Source organism: Drosophila yakuba, chromosome 3L (genome assembly GCF_016746365.2).
Source record: "Drosophila yakuba strain Tai18E2 chromosome 3L, Prin_Dyak_Tai18E2_2.1, whole genome shotgun sequence".
Taxonomy (NCBI): Eukaryota; Metazoa; Arthropoda; class Insecta; order Diptera; family Drosophilidae; genus Drosophila; species Drosophila yakuba.
This window is the reverse complement of record NC_052529.2, coordinates 12,084,040-12,104,262: the sequence shown is the minus strand read 5'-3', so window position 1 is coordinate 12,104,262 and position 20,223 is coordinate 12,084,040. Positions and strand designations below refer to the sequence as shown.

Here is a 20,223-nt window from a genome sequence, read left to right as displayed (position 1 = left end):
TAAAATGTAACCCAGCTAGGGAGAAGAACGTTTTTTGAGAGCATGCTATTGTATGTACTTTATTTGCCTAGGCACAGGTCTTGTCACAAGTCTGGTTGATCGAGTTCCAGTATAGATCACTTGGACAATCCCTGATGTATCCTGCATCCCCATCGCAGTGTATGTATAAATGACAATCGTACGGATGCGGCAGGAATTGGACTCCTAGATGAGCTCGACAGGAGGCGTTCGCATCCACACTGGGAGTTGTCTGGGTGGTTGGACTTGTCGAATCCGATGGATCGATGGAAATTGATGATTCTCCAGTGGGCTCCGAAGTACCTTCAGTGGTCTCCCCCGTCGGTATCTTAGTCTCTTCAGTTGGTTCCTGAGTCGGTTGATCTGTGGGACTGTCAGTGGATTGATCTGATGGATTGGATGTTTCTCCAGTGGGCTGTCCTGTGGGATCCGATGGATTTTCAGTGGGTACTTCGGTTGGCTCCGATGGATCATTGGAGGGCTCTCCGGTGGGATCCGATGAGCTTTCAGTCGGTTCTCCGGTTGGCTCTGATGGTTCATTGGTGGGCGCTCCCGAGGGATCCAATGGATTGGATGTGGAATTAGAGGGCGGTAGAGTTGGTACTACTGTGGGCTTAGCAGTGGGGCTCCATGGTTTGTCGGTTGAATCCGATGGGTCCTCCGATGAGTCATCTGTGGGATCCCAGGGATCATCAGTGGGATCGTCAGGATCCTCGGTGGGCTTTGGTGAAGCAGTTGGCTTGACACATTGTCTGGCACTAAGAGCAGTTGCTAGAAGCATAAGCTGCAAGGACATCAACATCCAGACCACTGAAACCCAAAAGCGTTTGTCTTTAATGTTAAGGAATAATATTCAGATCCTCTTCGGGTACTTACACTTCATTGCAGCGACGATCGGTTAACTACAAACCAAAACCAGTGAATAGTTTGCAGTAAGCGGTGCATTTATAGCGTTTCCAGCTGCATCAGATTCAGCCTTTAATTAGCATACGACAAGTCACTAAAGTGTTCTCATTATCACTATCTTGGGCAAACATGATAAGACTGCAATAACTTGATTGATAATGAATTCGAACTATTAAGTACAGTAAGGAAAACAACTATAATTAGTCGAATTAAACAAGATCTTAAAACCTACAAAATCTAATTGGAATGTATTTTATTTGAGTTACGGATGCTCTAGTTATATGGTTACAATATATCTGCTAACTTATTAGCCCTTAAACTTATGGTTATCAAGATGTAGTAATTGACTTTTCAATTAAACGCGATAAGATAATGTTAAGGCAAAAAAGCAGTTACAGAGATGAGTCACAGAATCAAGTTAACATTCATTAAACTGAAACTTAAAATCGTTAATTTATTTCTTACTTGTTTTAATTCTGTGGATTTCCCCCAATTTTATAGCTGAATAAGACATATGTTTTATTCGCATATAGTTACTTAATTAACACGTGCACGTCCTCACAGATTTTAATTAATAATTTAATTGTCATGTGATTCTTATCTTTTCTGATCGAAAAAAAAAATCAAATTAAAGTAAATCGCGCAAGTCAAAAACAAAAATTTAAAGTACATCTAAGGGAAACTACAAATTAAATACAGTGGTTGTAAACTGTTTGCGAATCGCAGTTTATATGTTTCCGGATGCACTTAAAGTAACTAGGACAGAAGTATTATATTCCTAGAAAACTTATTGCTCCAGTGTTAGTAGTTAAGAATGGCCAATACTGATAAGGCGCACTAATTACGAATCGACAAGTTAATACCTAAGAATCGACACGTTAATACTTTGCAATAATAACAACAATAAATTTATTGTGGATAATTTTTTAGTATCCTACCAATTAAGAACAATAGGGTTAACTTATAATAAGCTTGCATAAATAAAATATATTTAAAAATACTAATAAAATTTCTATAGCGTGTGGTGCAAAGAGAATATTCCTTTCGATTCACCATTTTTAGAAAAAAGGGCAGGCAATATATTAATCACAGGACGTAAAGCTGATTTAGTATGACATGACTATCAATACACGTGTAAATAAAGTAGATTGCAACGATAAACAAGAAAATTGCCGCAGTATAAAGGTTTGTAATATGCTATATAAGCACTGTACCTTAGTAAGAAGTTGTACTTTGTGAGAACTAGTGATTTAAAACCATGAGAGGTAGCTCAGTTTTTTCACACCCTGAACTGAAAACCAATATCGTAATTTCCTTAAGGTTTTCAGATTGTTGGATTGCTTGGATTGTTTGCACTCCTTGTAAGTGGAAACAGCACGTCTGGAGAAGATACCACTACTGATCTAACAACAGAGGAATCCACCATTGTGGAGGATACTACGGAGATTCCAGCCACAACACTACCACCTCCAGTCCTATGTTCTGATGAAGATCTGTTTCTCCCAGCACCCGACTGTAGAGAGTATTATCAATGCCTGTACGGTGTGGGAATTTTGAAAATATGTCCGGACGGCCTCTATTGGGATCGGGAGCTGAATGTTTGCAGCTGGGACTCTTTGCATTGTGTCGATGACGAAAACGAGTCCACCGAAGCACCGACCTTGAATTGCGCATCCGGCCTACCATTTTTGCCCTATCTACCGGACTGCACCAAATTCATCCAGTGTGTCTACAACATTGGGTTTAAACTGAGCTGCCCGGGTGGCTTGTACTGGAGCCAACCTCTTCAATCGTGTGACTATACCTGCGATAATACGATTGAGTTTACGGGTTCACACCAGGTGCAATAACCGCCAATTGACGAGGAAGTATTTTGTAATAACCAAAAATGTACATTAATACTTAGCAAAATAAAGAAAGAGCAATACAACGTAATTGGTTTTCACCAGACGGCAATACAATTGAATTCCTCTTAAAGATAGCGGACTTCGCGAAAAAGATCAGATAAGATGTGGAATGAGCTTCAATTGGGGTTATAAATATGAGTGCACAAAGCACAGGTATCATTTCACCTAATGCTTCTGTGCAACTCGAACGTAAATCGGTAGTGATGAAGAATAAAGAGTTTAAGAGTTTAATTTTATGCGTTGTGTTGACAATAGTACTTACAAAAACAGTGCACGCAAAAACGGAAGATCAACAGGCTTTACAAAAACTAAGCCATCAATTCGATAGTGATACTCAGTTGAATAAAGCTCACACAAGTGAAAAAATTAGCCACTACCCTTTACACAAAAACGATGATACGGCTTCAAAGCAGGAAATTGGCGCACCATACCACTATCAAAAAAATATAACCGATCTAACAAAAAACAAATCGCTGCCGCTCAAAGTAGAAGGTACTAGAAATGTTACTTCGGGTATAATAACACTATCAGATGGTGCAAGATATCAAGATTCAACAACTTTTGCCATCGAGTCAACTACCGATAAACCTGGGGATGATACCACCGTAGAAGATTCAACACCAATTCCAAAGGAATCTACTACTATCGCCCAGGACACAACGAATGGTCCTGAAGAAAATACTACAATTGTGGAACCCACGACCACCGTAAAAGATACAACATCGATTCCGGAGGAATCTACTACAATCGCAGAGGACACAACTAATGATCCTAAAGGAAGCACTACGGTTGAGAATGACACGACCACCGTAGAAGATTCAACACCTATTCCTGAGGAATCTACTACTATCGCCCAGGATACAACGAATGATCCTGAAGAAAGAACTACGATTGAGGAAGACACGACCACCGTAGAAGATTCAACACCTATTCCTGAGGAATCTACTACTATCGCCCAGGACACAACGAATGATCCTGAAGAAAGCACTACGATTGAGGAAGACACGACTACCGTAGAAGATTCAACACCTATTCCTGAGGAATCGACTACAATCGCCCAGGACACAACTAATCCTGAAGAAAGCACTACGATTGAGGAAGACACGACCACCGTAGAAGATTCAACACCTATTCCTGAGGAATCTACTACTATCGCCCAGGACACAACGAATGATCCTGAAGAAAGCACTACGATTGAGGAAGACACGACTACCGTAGAAGATTCAACACCTATTCCTGCGGAATCTACTACAATCGCCCAGGACACAACGAATGATCCTGAAGAAAGCACTACGATTGAGGAAGACACGACTACCGTAGAAGATTCAACACCTATTCCTGAGGAATCGACTACAATCGCCCAGGACACAACGAATGATCCTGAAGAAAGCACTACGATTGAGGAAGACACGACCACCGTAGAAGATTCAACACCTATTCCTGAGGAATCTACTACTATCGCCCAGGACACAACGAATGATCCTGAAGAAAGCACTACGACTGAGGAAGACACAACCACCGTAGAAGATTCTACACCTATTCCTGAGGAATCGACTACAATCGCCCAGGACACAACAAATGATCCTGAAGAAAGCACTACGATTGAGGAAGACACGACTACCGTAGAAGATTCAACACCTATTCCTGAGGAATCGACTACAATCGCCCAGGACACAACTAATCCTGAAGAAAGCACTACGATTGAGGAAGACACGACCACCGTAGAAGATTCTACACATATTCCTGAGGAATCTACTACTATCACCCAGGACACAACTAGAGATCCTGAAGAAAGCACTACGATTGAGGAAGACACGACTACCGTAGAAGATTCAACACCTATTCCTGAGGAATCGACTACAATCGCCCAGGACACAACGAATGATCCTGAAGAAAGCACTACGATTGAGGAAGACACGACCACCGTAGAAGATTCAACACCTATTCCTGAGGAATCGACTACAATCGCCCAGGACACAACGAATGATTCTGAAGAAAGCACTACGATTGAGGAAGACACGACTACCGTAGAAGATTCTACACCTATTCCTGAAGAATCGACTACTATCGCCCAGGAAACAACGAATGATCCTGAAGAAAGCACTACGATTGAGGAAGACACGACCACCGTAGAAGATTCAACACCTATTCCTGAGGAATCTACTACTATCGCCCAGGACACAACGAATGATTCTGAAGAAAGCACTACGATTGAGGAAGACACGACTACCGTAGAAGATTCAACACCTATTCCTGAGGAATCGACTACAATCGCCCAGGACACAACTAATCCTGAAGAAAGCACTACGATTGAGGAAGACACGACCACCGTAGAAGATTCTACACCTATTCCTGAGGAATCGACTACAATCGCCCAGGACACAACGAATGATCCTGAAGAAAGCACTACGATTGAGGAAGACACGACTACCGTAGAAGATTCAACACCTATTCCTGAGGAATCTACTACTATCGCCCAGGACACAACGAATGATCCTGAAGAAAGCACTACGATTGAGGAAGACACGACCACCGTAGAAGATTCAACACCTATTCCTGAGGAATCTACTACTATCGCCCAGGACACATCGAATGATCCTGAAGAAAGCACTACGATTGAGGAAGACACGACCACCGTAGAAGATTCAACACCTATTCCTGAGGAATCTACTACTATCGCCCAGGACACAACGAATGATCCTGAAGAAAGCACTACGATTGAGGAAGACACGACTACCGTAGAAGATTCAACACCTATTCCTGCGGAATCGACTACAATCGCCCAGGACACAACGAATGATCCTGAAGAAAGCACTACGATTGAGGAAGACACGACTACCGTAGAAGATTCAACACCTATTCCTGAGGAATCGACTACAATCGCCCAGGACACAACGAATGATCCTGAAGAAAGCACTACGATTGAGGAAGACACGACCACCGTAGAAGATTCAACACCTATTCCTGAGGAATCTACTACTATCGCCCAGGACACAACGAATGATCCTGAAGAAAGCACTACGACTGAGGAAGACACAACCACCGTAGAAGATTCTACACCTATTCCTGAGGAATCGACTACAATCGCCCAGGACACAACTAATCCTGAAGAAAGCACTACGATTGAGGAAGACACGACCACCGTAGAAGATTCTACACATATTCCTGAGGAATCTACTACTATCACCCAGGACACAACTAGAGATCCTGAAGAAAGCACTACGATTGAGGAAGACACGACTACCGTAGAAGATTCAACACCTATTCCTGAGGAATCGACTACAATCGCCCAGGACACAACGAATGATCCTGAAGAGAGCACTACGATTGAGGAAGACACGACCACCGTAGAAGATTCAACACCTATTCCTGAGGAATCGACTACAATCGCCCAGGACACAACGAATGATTCTGAAGAAAGCACTACGATTGAGGAAGACACGACTACCGTAGAAGATTCTACACCTATTCCTGAAGAATCGACTACTATCGCCCAGGAAACAACGAATGATCCTGAAGAAAGCACTACGATTGAGGAAGACACGACCACCGTAGAAGATTCAACACCTATTCCTGAGGAATCGACTACAATCGCCCAGGACACAACGAATGATTCTGAAGAAAGCACTACGATTGAGGAAGACACGACTACCGTAGAAGATTCTACACCTATTCCTGAAGAATCGACTACTATCGCCCAGGAAACAACGAATGATCCTGAAGAAAGCACTACGATTGAGGAAGACACGACCACCGTAGAAGATTCAACACCTATTCCTGAGGAATCTACTACTATCGCCCAGGACACAACGAATGATTCTGAAGAAAGCACTACGATTGAGGAAGACACGACTACCGTAGAAGATTCAACACCTATTCCTGAGGAATCGACTACAATCGCCCAGGACACAACTAATCCTGAAGAAAGCACTACGATTGAGGAAGACACGACCACCGTAGAAGATTCTACACCTATTCCTGAGGAATCGACTACAATCGCCCAGGACACAACGAATGATCCTGAAGAAAGCACTACGATTGAGGAAGACACGACTACCGTAGAAGATTCAACACCTATTCCTGAGGAATCTACTACTATCGCCCAGGACACAACGAATGATCCTGAAGAAAGCACTACGATTGAGGAAGACACGACCACCGTAGAAGATTCAACACCTATTCCTGAGGAATCTACTACTATCGCCCAGGACACATCGAATGATCCTGAAGAAAGCACTACGATTGAGGAAGACACGACCACCGTAGAAGATTCAACACCTATTCCTGAGGAATCTACTACTATCGCCCAGGACACAACGAATGATCCTGAAGAAAGCACTACGATTGAGGAAGACACGACTACCGTAGAAGATTCAACACCTATTCCTGCGGAATCGACTACAATCGCCCAGGACACAACGAATGATCCTGAAGAAAGCACTACGATTGAGGAAGACACGACTACCGTAGAAGATTCAACACCTATTCCTGAGGAATCGACTACAATCGCCCAGGACACAACGAATGATCCTGAAGAAAGCACTACGATTGAGGAAGACACGACCACCGTAGAAGATTCAACACCTATTCCTGAGGAATCTACTACTATCGCCCAGGACACAACGAATGATCCTGAAGAAAGCACTACGACTGAGGAAGACACAACCACCGTAGAAGATTCTACACCTATTCCTGAGGAATCGACTACAATCGCCCAGGACACAACTAATCCTGAAGAAAGCACTACGATTGAGGAAGACACGACCACCGTAGAAGATTCTACACATATTCCTGAGGAATCTACTACTATCACCCAGGACACAACTAGAGATCCTGAAGAAAGCACTACGATTGAGGAAGACACGACTACCGTAGAAGATTCAACACCTATTCCTGAGGAATCGACTACAATCGCCCAGGACACAACGAATGATCCTGAAGAAAGCACTACGATTGAGGAAGACACGACCACCGTAGAAGATTCAACACCTATTCCTGAGGAATCGACTACAATCGCCCAGGACACAACGAATGATTCTGAAGAAAGCACTACGATTGAGGAAGACACGACTACCGTAGAAGATTCTACACCTATTCCTGAAGAATCGACTACTATCGCCCAGGAAACAACGAATGATCCTGAAGAAAGCACTACGATTGAGGAAGGCACGACCACCGTAGAAGATTCAACACCTATTCCTGAGGAATCTACTACTATCGCCCAGGACACAACGAATGATTCTGAAGAAAGCACTACGATTGAGGAAGACACGACTACCGTAGAAGATTCAACACCTATTCCTGAGGAATCGACTACAATCGCCCAGGACACAACTAATCCTGAAGAAAGCACTACGATTGAGGAAGACACGACCACCGTAGAAGATTCTACACCTATTCCTGAGGAATCGACTACAATCGCCCAGGACACAACGAATGATCCTGAAGAAAGCACTACGATTGAGGAAGACACGACTACCGTAGAAGATTCAACACCTATTCCTGAGGAATCTACTACTATCGCCCAGGACACAACGAATGATCCTGAAGAAAGCACTACGATTGAGGAAGACACGACTACCGTAGAAGATTCAACACCTATTCCTGCGGAATCGACTACAATCGCCCAGGACACAACGAATGATACTGAAGAAAGCACTACGATTGAGGAAGACACGACTACCGTAGAAGATTCAACACCTATTCCTGAGGAATCGACTACAATCGCCCAGGACACAACGAATGATCCTGAAGAAAGCACTACGATTGAGGAAGACACGACCACCGTAGAAGATTCAACACCTATTCCTGAGGAATCTACTACTATCGCCCAGGACACAACGAATGATCCTGAAGAAAGCACTATGACTGAGGAAGACACAACCACCGTAGAAGATTCTACACCGATTCCTGAGGAATCTACTACTATCGCCCAGGACACAACGAATGATCCTGAAGAAAGCACTACGATTGAGGAAGACACGACTACCGTAGAAGATTCAACACCTATTCCTGAGGAATCGACTACAATCGCCCAGGACACAACTAATCCTGAAGAAAGCACTACGATTGAGGAAGACACGACCACCGTAGAAGATTCTACACGTATTCCTGAAGAATCGACTACTATCGCCCAGGAAACAACGAATGATCCTGAAGAAAGCACTACGATTGAGGAAGACACGACCACCGTAGAAGATTCAACACCGATTCCTGAGGAATCTACTACTATCGCACAGGACACAACTAATGATCCTGAAGAAAGTACTACGATTGAGGAAGACACGACCACCGTAGAAGATTCTACACCTATTCCTGAAGAATCGACTACTATCGCCCAGGAAACAACGAATGATCCTGAAGAAAGCACTACGACTGAGGAAGACACAACCACCGTAGAAGATTCTACACCGATTCCTGAGGAATCTACTACTATCGCCCAAGACACAACGAATGATCCTGAAGAAAGCACTACGATTGAGGAAGACACGACCACCGTAGAAGATTCTACACCTTTTCCTGAGGAATCGACTACTATCGCCCAGGAAACAACGAATGATCCTGAAGAAAGCACTACGACTGAGAAAGACACAACCACCGTAGAAGACTCTACACCGATTCCTGAGGAATCGACTACTATCGCCCAGGACACAACGAATGATCCTGAAGAAAGCACTACGATTAAAGAAGACACGACTCTTGCAACCGAGACGACTTCCGATAAACCGGAGGATGATACTACCGGGGAAGATTCAACACCAATTCCTGAAACATCTACTACTATCGCCCAGGATACAACGAAGGATGTCCCAAGTGTTCCAGTCGAAACAACTACTCCTGGATCTATGGAGAGCACCACCATAGAGTATTCCACGCCATCTCCGGAAGATACTAGCACAGGTAGTGAGCATACTACAAATAGCCCCACGGAAAGCACGACAGTAGACGGTACCACTATAGGGAGTTCAACACCGTATCCAGATGAAAGTAGCACAGTTGTGACTACGACGAATATTCCCAAGGAAAGCACTACTTTGTCACCTGGTGAAAACAGTACTGCAGGACAAGAATCCACTACAGCGGAAAACAAACCTGGAGAGAGTACAACCATACCTGACACAAGTTCCACACCAGTATACGATACTACAAGTAGTCCGATTCCATCTTCTTCAAGTTCCACAACTTTAGAAACCTCATCAACTTCTCTCCCTGAAACCACAACTTCCAATGTGCCACCACTGTCTTGCAGTAGCGGATATCAATATTTACCCCACCCAACTAATTGTCATAAATATGTTCAGTGTAGCAACGGATATGAACTAATTATGGAGTGTCCAGCTAATCTCTATTGGGACTATACGAAATTCGCTTGCAGTGGAGACCCAAGTGTTTGCTACAACGACAGTGAAAATTCAAATCCAGAGGAGAAGGTCTGCGGCCCTGGAGTGGATTTCCTTGCTCATCCAACGGACTGTACCATGTATTTGCAGTGCAGTAATGGCCAGGCATTAGAGCGGAAGTGTCCAGATCCTCTGTACTGGAACCCGGAGATAAAGTCGTGTGATTGGTCAAATAAATACTGCACAGATCTTCGGGCGGCGCAATCGATTTCTTGCGCAGTGGGCATGAATTTTGAAGTTTTTCAAAGCGATTGCTCTAAATACGTCAAGTGCTTTGGCTTGAGAGGTGTCGTCATGAGCTGTAATTCAGGACTTTACTGGAATCCCATTAGTCAAGTTTGCGAAAAGTCCAAGCGGTTCTGCACATAAAAGTAAGCCTATTAAAATTTTTAAATATTTTATTGATATTGATAATACATAACGATACTTTATCTTTCAGAAGCAGTGCAAGGGCATTCTTCAGTGGATCTTCCAAACACAATATTTATGTAATCAATAACATGAAAAGGAGGCAAAAATAATAGCAATTATAACCAATTTATTTATTCTATTGAAATTACCAATCGATTTTATAATCTTAGCAAAATTATTAATAAAAAGAATGCCCAATAAAGAAGCTCAATGTTAAATTCGTATTGTTGTATTAAAAAAACAAATTCAATAACATGTTTATTTTACTTGCGTTATTTTGAGATGATCTAAATAGATCTTTTGTGGATGCATGCAAATTTATTTCAATAGACTGAGGCACTTTGGTAATAGAGTACCCATTGATATAGAAACAAAAGGTATTCTCAAATTCATCTTATGGTGGTAAAGAAATTGCTTTTAATATAAATTCTTTTTACAATGCTATACAAATTTTAGGACACTTTATTCCCATTAAAAGATCTGGAAAACAAGGTTAAAGAAAATTTTAATTGCAATTGTATATAGTAAAATAAGTAATGGGTACACTTTAGCCGGCTTATTTGCTTTCCACAGTTCGTAGGCCTTTTTTGTAGATCTTATCAATCTAGGTTTCAATTAAAAATATTACTAGCCTTGAAACACACCCCATACAAACGATGGGTATTTAAAAATTGAAAATTTAATGCTTCAGTTCAATTTAAACACATGGTTTCATAGAAGCTTTCAGCAGATAAGGGAATAAAGCCGAACTCAACATTGAATGGGGGCTGGTAGAGACTGCTCTATATATAGATATGACGATGGGTAGTCTTACCAGAAAGCGAAAGCAAATAATTAGACTCAAAGGTTATCTGATTAAATTACTTCCGCCAATTTTTGGTTTGTAAAAATAAATAAGTGGCTTGGGAAATCGAAAGCCCAATCGATTAAGCCTTCACCAGATGCAAAGATGCAAAGAGACCACAACAAGTCAAGTGAATGAGTGTGGGCGGGGACACACTTGAAATGTATCCAAGAGATATACAATTGCGTATCTTTATATGCTAATAAATGCCAGCACATTTCCTTAAAATGGGTCAAAAGAGTCCCCCATCCGTTGGCATAGACTACGATGTTGTAATGCCCATAGAAACTCATTTGTCGAGGGGAACGTCAGCGCCTCCCCTTCCATCGCCAGGCGACCAAGTGATCGATTGACACGATCAAAGCGCTGATACGTAATGGAATAGACACTCGAATGAATAGCACTGGCGACGAGCTCCCAGCTCGGGGCTCCAAGTGCCCTGATCCGTCTCACAGATACCAGCACTCTGCGCTGGTGTGGATCCTCCATAAATATTCATGCTGGCCAAATGCAAATGTATTGGAAATTGCTCGCCTTCAATGAATTTGAGTTCTGCTCAAGCTCTAGAGTTTTGATGCTCGCACAGCCCAGCGTTATTCGCAATCCAGCAGTTGTCGCGATCGGAAGCAAATCGGAAAATCTCCCTTGGATTCCTAGAACACGCAGCCGAAAAAGTATGTGCCTAGGATTTAAGCCAACGAATCAAGGACACCGACAAAAAAAGCTGCCAAGGACAAGGGATTTGTGAAAAAAATGAAGCATCCTATCTATTGTGCAGTGCGACACGGACTATCACTTTTAAAATTTGTTTTCATAAAAGAAAAACGTGAACCTCTTGTTATGGGAAAATATGCAGTGAAATTAAAATCAAATGATGTACCAGGCTTCTTTTCTTAGTTAAAGTTCTCAAAGAACAAAAAGTGAACATATACAATACGTGCTAGTTGTGAATGTTGTATAAGTCAATGGAAATCATACAAGTTGTAAAACAATTATGTGTGTAGACCCATAATATATTAAACATTTCTATACAAAAATATATGCACTCCTGTAAGAACTTATAGTTGTCAGGATACTAGTGCTATTATCCTTTCGAAGTGTAAAGTGCTTCTGTGACTTGTTTTTAAAGCGTGTATTTTTCAAGAACGGATACGTTCGTGTCAAAAACTATAAATCAAAACTAAGACTAATCAGCCTTAGCGATTACATCATTCACAAGTCTGAATTATAACTCAAGATCGATGGCCTTTTTTTTGGCATCGAACAGCACAGCGTGCGTGCTCATTCGAAAGAAAAGTGATAACCCCTGAAAGTGACGGACAAGAAACAGAGAGAAGGAGTATAAACTAATAATAACACGCATCTATATGGTGTATTGATAATAGAATTCAATTCAATTTCATCTTACAGTTTGCTGGTTGTGTTGCCGCGACGTCGACGCATTTCAATTGGATTCAGGGTTTAATTTATTGAAATGTTGCCCTTTCGCTTGGGCCTGCTACTTGGCGCCGTGCTTTACGTGGCATGCGTAAATGGAGCTGTCATCGTAAGTTTCCGAATTGTTAATGAATAGCGCCCAGAATTGGTGCTTCTGTGTTTGAATGGAACTAGAGTAGTGTAATGTAAATGAACTCGGTTCGAAAACTAGGCGATAAGAAATAATTTGACCAAGGTCAGTTCTTACAAGCAGCATCTAATCGGGCACACTTGCAAAGACCCTTTGAATGAATAAAGATTAGATTGACATTAGCATTGAATTTAAATCGATGTATTACCTTACTTTCAGGAAAATGAGGTTTCTAGTCTGAGCGACTTGCAGCGGGAGAAGAGAGCCGGCAGAGGCTAGTAAGTTATTTAATTTTATTTTGTAAAAATGTTGAAAAGTAAAAAACCCTTTCCACTTTTCTTCCCAGTTCAAGGGGACAAACCCAGTCTCAGTACTTAAATTTCGGTAAGCCGGAGGAGGATGGAAAGGCCGAGGCAGAGGCCACGGAAAATGGATCTCGCTCAACTGTCTGTAAGTACGGCTCAGATGAGTTCCATTAGCACTTTATCTATTGATCTATTGTCCTAAACCTCTTTCAGCTGGCACCCATGGAATGGGTCAGGCTCAGAGCCAGTTTTCATCAGGGGACTGCAATGGATGTTCTGGCTACCAAACGGATTACCCTTCTGCAGGCAGAATTCTGGATGCCAGCGGATCCGGAGTGGTCGGTAGACCCGATGCTATAATAAGCTTACCCGGGGGAGGTAAGTCGTATATGACCAAAACTTTATGCGGTTCATGTTTTTATTTTCTAATACCTAATACAGGTGTGCAAGGAGGTCTTGGTGGTCAGCAAGGATTCGGAGGTCAGCCAGGAATCGGAGGTCTTCCGGGTGGGCAAACACGACCTGGAGAGAGCCAGATAAACCAACCTAGTAGTGGCGGACAGACTGGAGCCGGACTACCCGGATATGGAAGCCAGCCTGGTATTGGTGGACAGACTGGAGCCGGACAACCCGGATATGGAAGCCAGCCAGGAGTTGCCGGACAGACTGGAGCCGGACAACCCGGATATGGAAGCCAACCAGGAGTTGCCGGACAGAATGGAGCCGGACAACCCGGATATGGAAGCCAACCAGGAGTTGCCGGACAGAATGTAGCCGGACAACCCGGATACGGAACCCAACCTGGTATTGGCGGACAGACTGGAGCCGGACAACCCGGATACGGAAGCCAACCTGGCATTGGCGGACAGACTGGAGGCGGACAACCCGGATATGGAAGCCAACCTGGTATTGGCGGACAGACTGGAGCCGGACAACCCGGATATGGAAGCCAACCAGGAGTTGGTGGACAGACTGGAGCCGGACAACCCGAAGTTGGCGGACAGACTGGAGCCGGACAACCCGGATTCGGAGCGCAACCTGGTATTGGCGGACAGACTGGAGCCGGACAACCCGGATACGGAACCCAACCTGGTATTGGCGGACAGACTGGAGCCGGACAACCCGGATACGGAAGCCAACCTGGCATTGGCGGACAGACTGGAGGCGGACAACCCGGATATGGAAGCCAACCTGGTATTGGCGGACAGACTGGAGCCGGGCAACCCGGATATGGAAGCCAACCAGGAGTTGGCGGACAGACTGGAGCCGGACAACCCGGATATGGAAGCCAACCAGGAGTTGGCGGACAGACTGGAGCGGGACAACCCGGATATGGAAGCCAACCAGGAGTTGGCGGACAGACTGGAGCCGGACAACCCGGAGTTGGCGGACAGACTGGAGCCGGACAACCCGGATACGGAACCCAACCTGGCATTGGCGGACAGCCTGGAGCCCAACAGCCCGGATATGGAAGCCAACCTGGTATTGGCGGACAGACTGGAGCCGGACAACCCGGATATGGAAGCCAACCTGGTATTGCCGGACAGACTGGAGCCGGGCAACCCGGATATGGAAGCCAACCAGGAGTTGGCGGACAGACTGGAGCCGGACAACCTGGATATGGAAGCCAACCAGGAGTTGCCGGACAGAATGTAGCCGGACAACCCGGATACGGAACCCAAACTGGTATTGGCGGACAGACTGGAGCCGGACAACCCGGATATGGAAGCCAACCAGGAGTTGGCGGACAGACTGGAGCCGGACAACCCGGATTCGGAGCGCAACCTGGTATTGGCGGACAGACTGGAGCCGGACAACCCGGATACGGAACCCAACCTGGTATTGGCGGACAGACTGGAGCCGGACAACCCGGATATGGAAGCCAACCAGGAGTTGGCGGACAGACTGGAGCCGGACAACCCGGAGTTGGCGGACAGACTGGAGCCGGACAACCCGGATTCGGAGCGCAACCTGGTATTGGCGGACAGACTGGAGCCGGACAACCCGGATACGGAACCCAACCTGGTATTGGCGGACAGACTGGAGCCGGACAACCCGGATACGGAACCCAGCCTGGTATTGGCGGACAGACTGGATCCGGACAACCTGGATATGGAAGCCAACCTGGTATTGGTGGGCAGACTGGAGCCGGACTACCCGGATACGGAACCCAACCTGGTATTGGCGGACAGACTGGAGCCGGACAACCGGGATATGGAAGCCAACCAGGAGTTGCCGGACAGACTGGAGCCGGACAACCCGGATATGGAACCCAACCAGTATCCGGCGGTCAATCCGTCATTGGAGGGCAACCCGGATATGGAGGTTATCCTGGAGTTGGCGGACAAATAGGTCAGCCTGGGTACGTGCGCCAGCCACAAGTTGGAGGATCACCCGGATACGGAACTCAGCCAGGAACTGGGGGTCAAAGCGGTTACAGTGGAGGGATACCCGTCTACGGCGGTCAACATGGAGTTGGCGGAGCTGTGCAACCCGGATACATTACCCAACCTGGATTTGGCGGACAGACCGGTCAACCCGGATATGGAAGCCAGCCAGGTGTCAGTACTCAGACCGGAGCGGGACAAACAGGATATGGAAGCCAACCTGGAATTGGGGCTCAGACCGGAGCCGGGCAACCCGCATACGGAACCCAACCTGGAATTGGTGGACAAACCGGAGCCGGACAACTTGGGTATGGAGTCCAACCTGGAGTCGGTGGATCGCCTGGATTTTTAACCCAGCCAGGTTTTGGAGGTATAACCGAGCCCATTACTGGGAAACCCGGATACGGTAGCCAACCCAGCACTGGCGGACAAACCGGACAAGGATATGGAGGTCAGCCTGGAATTAGTGGAGTCCCTGGGTATGGGGCTCAGCCAGGAATTGTAGGACAAGTAGGAGCCGGCGGAAGGCAGCCCGGATACGGAACCCAACCTGGTATTGATGGACAGACTGGAGCCGGAGGCCTGCCTAGTATTGTTGGACAGACTGGAACCGGACAGCCCGGATATGGAAGCCAACCCGGAGCTGGCGCTCAAACCGGAGCGGGACTACCAGGATACGGAACTCAACCTGGTATTGGAGGACAGGCCGGAGCCGGACAACCAGGATACGGAGTCCAGCCAGGATTTGGAGGACAACCCGGAGCCGTACAACCCGGGTACGGACGCCAACAGACCGCAGCTGGACAACCCGGATACGGAACCCAACCTGGTATTGGCGGACAGACTGGAGCTGGACAAACCGGATACGGAACCCAACCTGGTATTGGTGGACAGACTGGATCTGGACAGCCCGGATACGGAAGCCAAGCTGGTATTGGCGGACAGCCCGGTGTCGGACAATCCGCATATGGAAACCAACCAGGTGTTGGTTCTCAGCCCGGAGCAGTACAACCCGGATACGGAAACCAACCTGGTATTGGTGGACAGACTGGAGCCGGACAACCCGGATACGGAACCCAACCTGGTATTGGCGGACAGACTGGAGCCGGACAAACCGGATATGGAAGCCAACCAGGAGTTGGCGGACAGACTGGAGCAGTACAACCCGGATACGGAGCACAACCTGGTGTTGGCGGACAACCGGGATATGGATCTCAACCCGGAATTGGCGGACAGACCGGAGCCGGACAAGGTGGATACGGAGGTCAACCCGGAATCGGTGGGTCACCAGCCTATGGAGCACAGCCAGGAGGCAGCGGCCAAAATGCAGTCATTGGAGGGCAACCCGGACAGACCGGAGGCGGTGTAGGACAACCAGGCTACGGAACCCAGGCAGGTCAAATTGGGGCGCCAGGTCGGTATACAGATGGAAGTGGACCTGGTGCTGTTGGCACTGGTGGAGTTGGTAAGTGGCTATCAAGGTAGAGGGATCGAAGGAAATGTTTTGAATTGTTCGTTTTCCAGGTGCTGCCGGTACCGGTGGAGCTGACGATGCCTTCTCCCAGGCCGAGTCATCGATTGGCGACGGACAAGCCTCGGCAAGTGCCCAGGGCAAGAAGAATGGAGGCACGGCCAAGACTCAGGTGTCGGGAACTTACAGCTCCGGCGGAACGTTTAGCGCCAGTGCAATGACGTCCGATGCGGATCGTGCGGCAAGTGCCCAGGTTACCGGAAATGCCGATGGAGCAGTGAGTCAGTCGCAGGGATCGGGAGGTCCTGCCCAATCGCAGGCCCAGGTACAGGTGGCCAAGGACGGCGGAACCAAGGCCTCGTCCCAGAGCGGCGGCATCATCCAGCAGAGCCAGAGCGAGGTGCACGCCAATGACAAGGGCGGTCTGGCGGACGCGCAGTCGAGCGGACCCGGGCAAACCTCCTCCCAGGCGCAGATCGGTTTCCGTCCCGGCCAGGAGGCCAATCCGGCAGCAGCCAATGGTGGCGGCCAGGCATCGTCCTCATCTGGCACTCACTCTAGTCAGAGTAGCTCGCAAATTCACGGAACATCCAGGTAGTGGAGATATAGGATTATTGATCACTGAATGGCTTCATTATCGGTTGTGCATTTCAGCTTTGGTGTTTCCTACCATGGTGCTGCACAATCTGCGTCGGGAACCAAGGAGCAGGTGGCTACTTACAGGGAAGCAAACAGGGAACTCTTCAATACCATCAGTCAGTTTGGCAACAACGGGAATGCGTAAGTAATATTAACATGTTTGTAGTATTTACCAGGGATAACGTTTGATCCTGTGGTTTTCAAATTGGCTAAATATGTTCAAAATTGGTTTGGAAAAGTTTCAAGCTCTAGCTCAATCAATTTATTGTGATTTTATAACTGCCATGCCTTTCTAGAATTCCTAGCAATTCTTTGATAAAACGTATTCATTTTTGTATGTATATTTTCTGTGGTTATTTGTGTTGCATACATAAACGAATAAATCCTTAAAAACTTCTAACTACTTTTACTTACTACTTGAAAGGGAAGTACGTGCTTTTGTAAGTTCCCCCCTTTTTGTTTTAAATTAGAAATTGATACAATTTTATTTCATTTTATTTTTAATAACGTCTTAACTTCCAGTGTTACTGATCGAGCTGATGCTGTCTACAGTGGTCCCGCGCTGACTGATGAGTCCGATTCAGTGCCAGAGGCTCAACTGAAGTCCACCAAGCCCAAGGAGGAAGCGGAGCAGGAAGTGAGGAAGCCGGAGCAACCGGAGCCCGTTCAGTACGATGATGAGGAGGAAACCGATCCGGATGAATACGACGAGGATGAGTACTACAACGAGAAGCCAGTGAAGCTAGAGGAAACCCCCAAGTCGGCCAGCATAGTAAAGCCGCCCGAGACAACACCTAAACCCAAGGTCTACGAGCAGTCATCGCCCACGCAAAGCCAACAGGCAGTCGTAGTGGCGGCGCCAGGTGAAAAATATCAGGTGGTGCAAAAGCAGAACGGTAAGGCCACCGTCAATGCTGAGCCCTCGACCACCGAAGCCATACCACCAGGATTCCGAGGAACCGTGAATGTGGAAAAGAAGTTCCACACCAAGGCCCTGGAGCTGCATCCTTCCAAGGGAGTGGAGATCACACCCGATCACACCAACGACGAGGGTCCGGTGCGGGGTGACAAGCCCATTCGGCGTACTCCCGATAGCTATGTGACCGTCACCAAGTCTGTGACCGGCAGCATGGACAACACCAAGAACCCACCGCAGGAGAACAAGAACTTCCAGTCCACCTACTACACCAAGTCCTCGACATGCGGCTACTTCACCTTCTCCTGCAACATTGTCTACGGCGCCAATGGAAGGAGCAAGATCTGCCGGCCCAAGGCGCCCACCAATGGAAAGTGCTAGGGAAGCATAATACGCATCCCTTCTTACCAACCCCACCCATATTATAGTAGTTCAGTTCCAGAGGGGCTCAATTTTAGAATAGCTTAACCAACTGCCATCTACAAACACCTATTTGTATTTCAACGCAGCTTGCTCTTGAACACTTAAGTGTTTTTCGCAATTAATAAACAAAGGTTTCACTGCCATTTCTTGAATATTTCGTACGACTTGCAACTGTAATTAATATTTAATAACAAAACACAACATACCAAAAAAGAACTAATTTGTTTCGATTCCTTTATTGCGAACTACTTGTGGCCTAAATACAAATTTTATCGCATGTAAGGAGCTGGGAGTTCCAGAAGAGATATTGTGGACAGGGCATTACGAAGGGCAGATAATCGCACTGAATGTACTGGCTGCAATTCCCTGGGTAGGGTATTAGTTGGTTGAGCTTATTCTCACACAGTTTCGAGAGATCGGGATTTTCTGGATCTATGATCGCTGGTGGACTGGAATTCGAATTTATGGGGATACAGCCAGTGGGGGTCTGAAGATCACATTGTTGAAGCTGTGGGTTCCAATTAAATTCCGGCGGACAGTCAAACAATCGTCTCTCGTAGTACCGATGGCAGTCATTAGGATAGGGCCATCTCTTCACAGCTTGTGGTATGCAACATCCGAAGAACAATGCACATAGTGTTACAATCAGGGTTATAAGGCTTAGCACTGGTAGAAGCAAAATATGTTTTAGTAATGTTGGGAAAGTATTTTCAGTTCGTACTTTTCTCTGCTTCGAGAAGATTTTTCTGTCTGAGACTGGTAGTCCGATGCGACTGGATTTTTATAAATCATTGCTGAGTAAATACACGTTATTGACAAATTGATACGATGCTTTCAGGAGAATTTCCATTATTAGCTTTCATATCACACCTGTCCTTGAAATGATAAGCTTGTCCGGTCAAGTGGAAGGTAAAATAACACGTAAGATAAGTACTAGCTGTTGCTCATCATATTCAATAACCTATAAAAATAATTGCTATTACTGTAAATCGAGGATGGTTTAGATAAAATAGCTGTCTGTTGCAAAGA

At 45.9% G+C, this 20,223-nt stretch overlaps 5 protein-coding genes across 15 annotated transcripts; 3 read left to right on the top strand and 2 right to left on the bottom strand.

Annotated features, from left to right (window-relative positions):
* Positions 1–30: 30 nt before the first annotated feature.
* LOC6533824 (cell surface glycoprotein 1) lies at positions 31–978 on the bottom strand. Its single transcript, XM_002094488.3, has 2 exons — positions 895–978; positions 31–828 (listed from the first exon to the last, which is right to left on the bottom strand). Exons 1-2 carry the CDS (start codon positions 899–901, stop codon positions 68–70), a joined length of 768 nt encoding a protein of 255 aa, XP_002094524.1. The 5' UTR covers positions 902–978; the 3' UTR covers positions 31–67.
* A 1,145-nt stretch (positions 979–2,123) lies between these two features.
* LOC26535410 (probable endochitinase) lies at positions 2,124–2,854 on the top strand. The gene is made up of 2 exons (XM_015194787.3): positions 2,124–2,189; positions 2,245–2,854. The coding sequence occupies exons 1-2, from the start codon at positions 2,183–2,185 to the stop codon at positions 2,772–2,774; spliced, it is 537 nt and encodes a 178-aa protein (XP_015050273.1). The 5' UTR covers positions 2,124–2,182; the 3' UTR covers positions 2,775–2,854.
* A 96-nt stretch (positions 2,855–2,950) lies between these two features.
* LOC6533823 (serine-rich adhesin for platelets) lies at positions 2,951–10,860 on the top strand. 3 transcript variants are annotated; one of them, XM_039374938.2, is made up of 3 exons: positions 2,951–6,083; positions 6,186–10,602; positions 10,671–10,860. In XM_039374938.2, the coding sequence occupies exons 1-2, from the start codon at positions 2,966–2,968 to the stop codon at positions 10,598–10,600; spliced, it is 7,533 nt and encodes a 2,510-aa protein (XP_039230872.1). In that variant the 5' UTR covers positions 2,951–2,965; the 3' UTR covers positions 10,601–10,602; positions 10,671–10,860. The 3 variants fall into 3 exon arrangements, with proteins under 3 accessions (XP_039230872.1, XP_039230870.1, XP_039230869.1); XM_039374936.2 differs by having other exon boundaries at positions 2,951–10,602; positions 10,674–10,860; XM_039374935.2 differs by having other exon boundaries at positions 2,951–10,602.
* Positions 10,861–12,065: 1,205 nt separating this feature from the next.
* Positions 12,066–19,348, top strand: LOC6533821 (collagen alpha-1(IV) chain). 9 transcript variants are annotated; one of them, XM_039374947.2, is made up of 10 exons: positions 12,066–12,160; positions 12,897–13,032; positions 13,273–13,331; positions 13,400–13,503; positions 13,572–13,736; positions 13,800–14,063; positions 14,352–17,210; positions 17,270–17,810; positions 17,871–17,996; positions 18,378–19,348. In XM_039374947.2, the coding sequence occupies exons 2-10, from the start codon at positions 12,961–12,963 to the stop codon at positions 19,150–19,152; spliced, it is 4,965 nt and encodes a 1,654-aa protein (XP_039230881.1). In that variant the 5' UTR covers positions 12,066–12,160; positions 12,897–12,960; the 3' UTR covers positions 19,153–19,348. The 9 variants fall into 9 exon arrangements, with proteins under 9 accessions (XP_039230881.1, XP_039230883.1, XP_039230882.1 ...); XM_039374949.2 differs by having other exon boundaries at positions 13,800–14,169; positions 16,342–17,210; XM_039374948.2 differs by having other exon boundaries at positions 13,800–14,321; positions 14,610–17,210.
* A 57-nt stretch (positions 19,349–19,405) lies between these two features.
* LOC26535548 lies at positions 19,406–20,044 on the bottom strand. The gene is made up of 2 exons (XM_039373837.1): positions 20,022–20,044; positions 19,406–19,967 (listed from the first exon to the last, which is right to left on the bottom strand). Exons 1-2 carry the CDS (start codon positions 20,042–20,044, stop codon positions 19,451–19,453), a joined length of 540 nt encoding a protein of 179 aa, XP_039229771.1. The 3' UTR covers positions 19,406–19,450.
* Between the last annotated feature and the right edge of the window lie 179 nt (positions 20,045–20,223).

Coding starts and splice junctions, on each gene's coding strand:
- LOC6533823 (XM_039374936.2), top strand. CDS start 2,966: ATGAGTGCACAAAGCACAGGTATCATTTCACCTAATGCTTCTGTGCAA.
- LOC6533821 (XM_039374940.2), top strand. CDS start 12,961: ATGTTGCCCTTTCGCTTGGGCCTGCTACTTGGCGCCGTGCTTTACGTG. Junction 13,504..13,571: donor TGGATCTCGCTCAACTGTCT/GTAAGTACGGCT, acceptor AACCTCTTTCAG/CTGGCACCCATGGAATGGGT. Junction 13,737..13,799: donor AATAAGCTTACCCGGGGGAG/GTAAGTCGTATA, acceptor TACCTAATACAG/GTGTGCAAGGAGGTCTTGGT.
- LOC26535548 (XM_039373837.1), bottom strand. CDS start 20,044: ATGGAAATTCTCCTGAAAGCATC. Junction 19,968..20,021: donor GAAATTCTCCTGAAAGCATC/GTATCAATTTGT, acceptor ATAAAAATCCAG/TCGCATCGGACTACCAGTCT.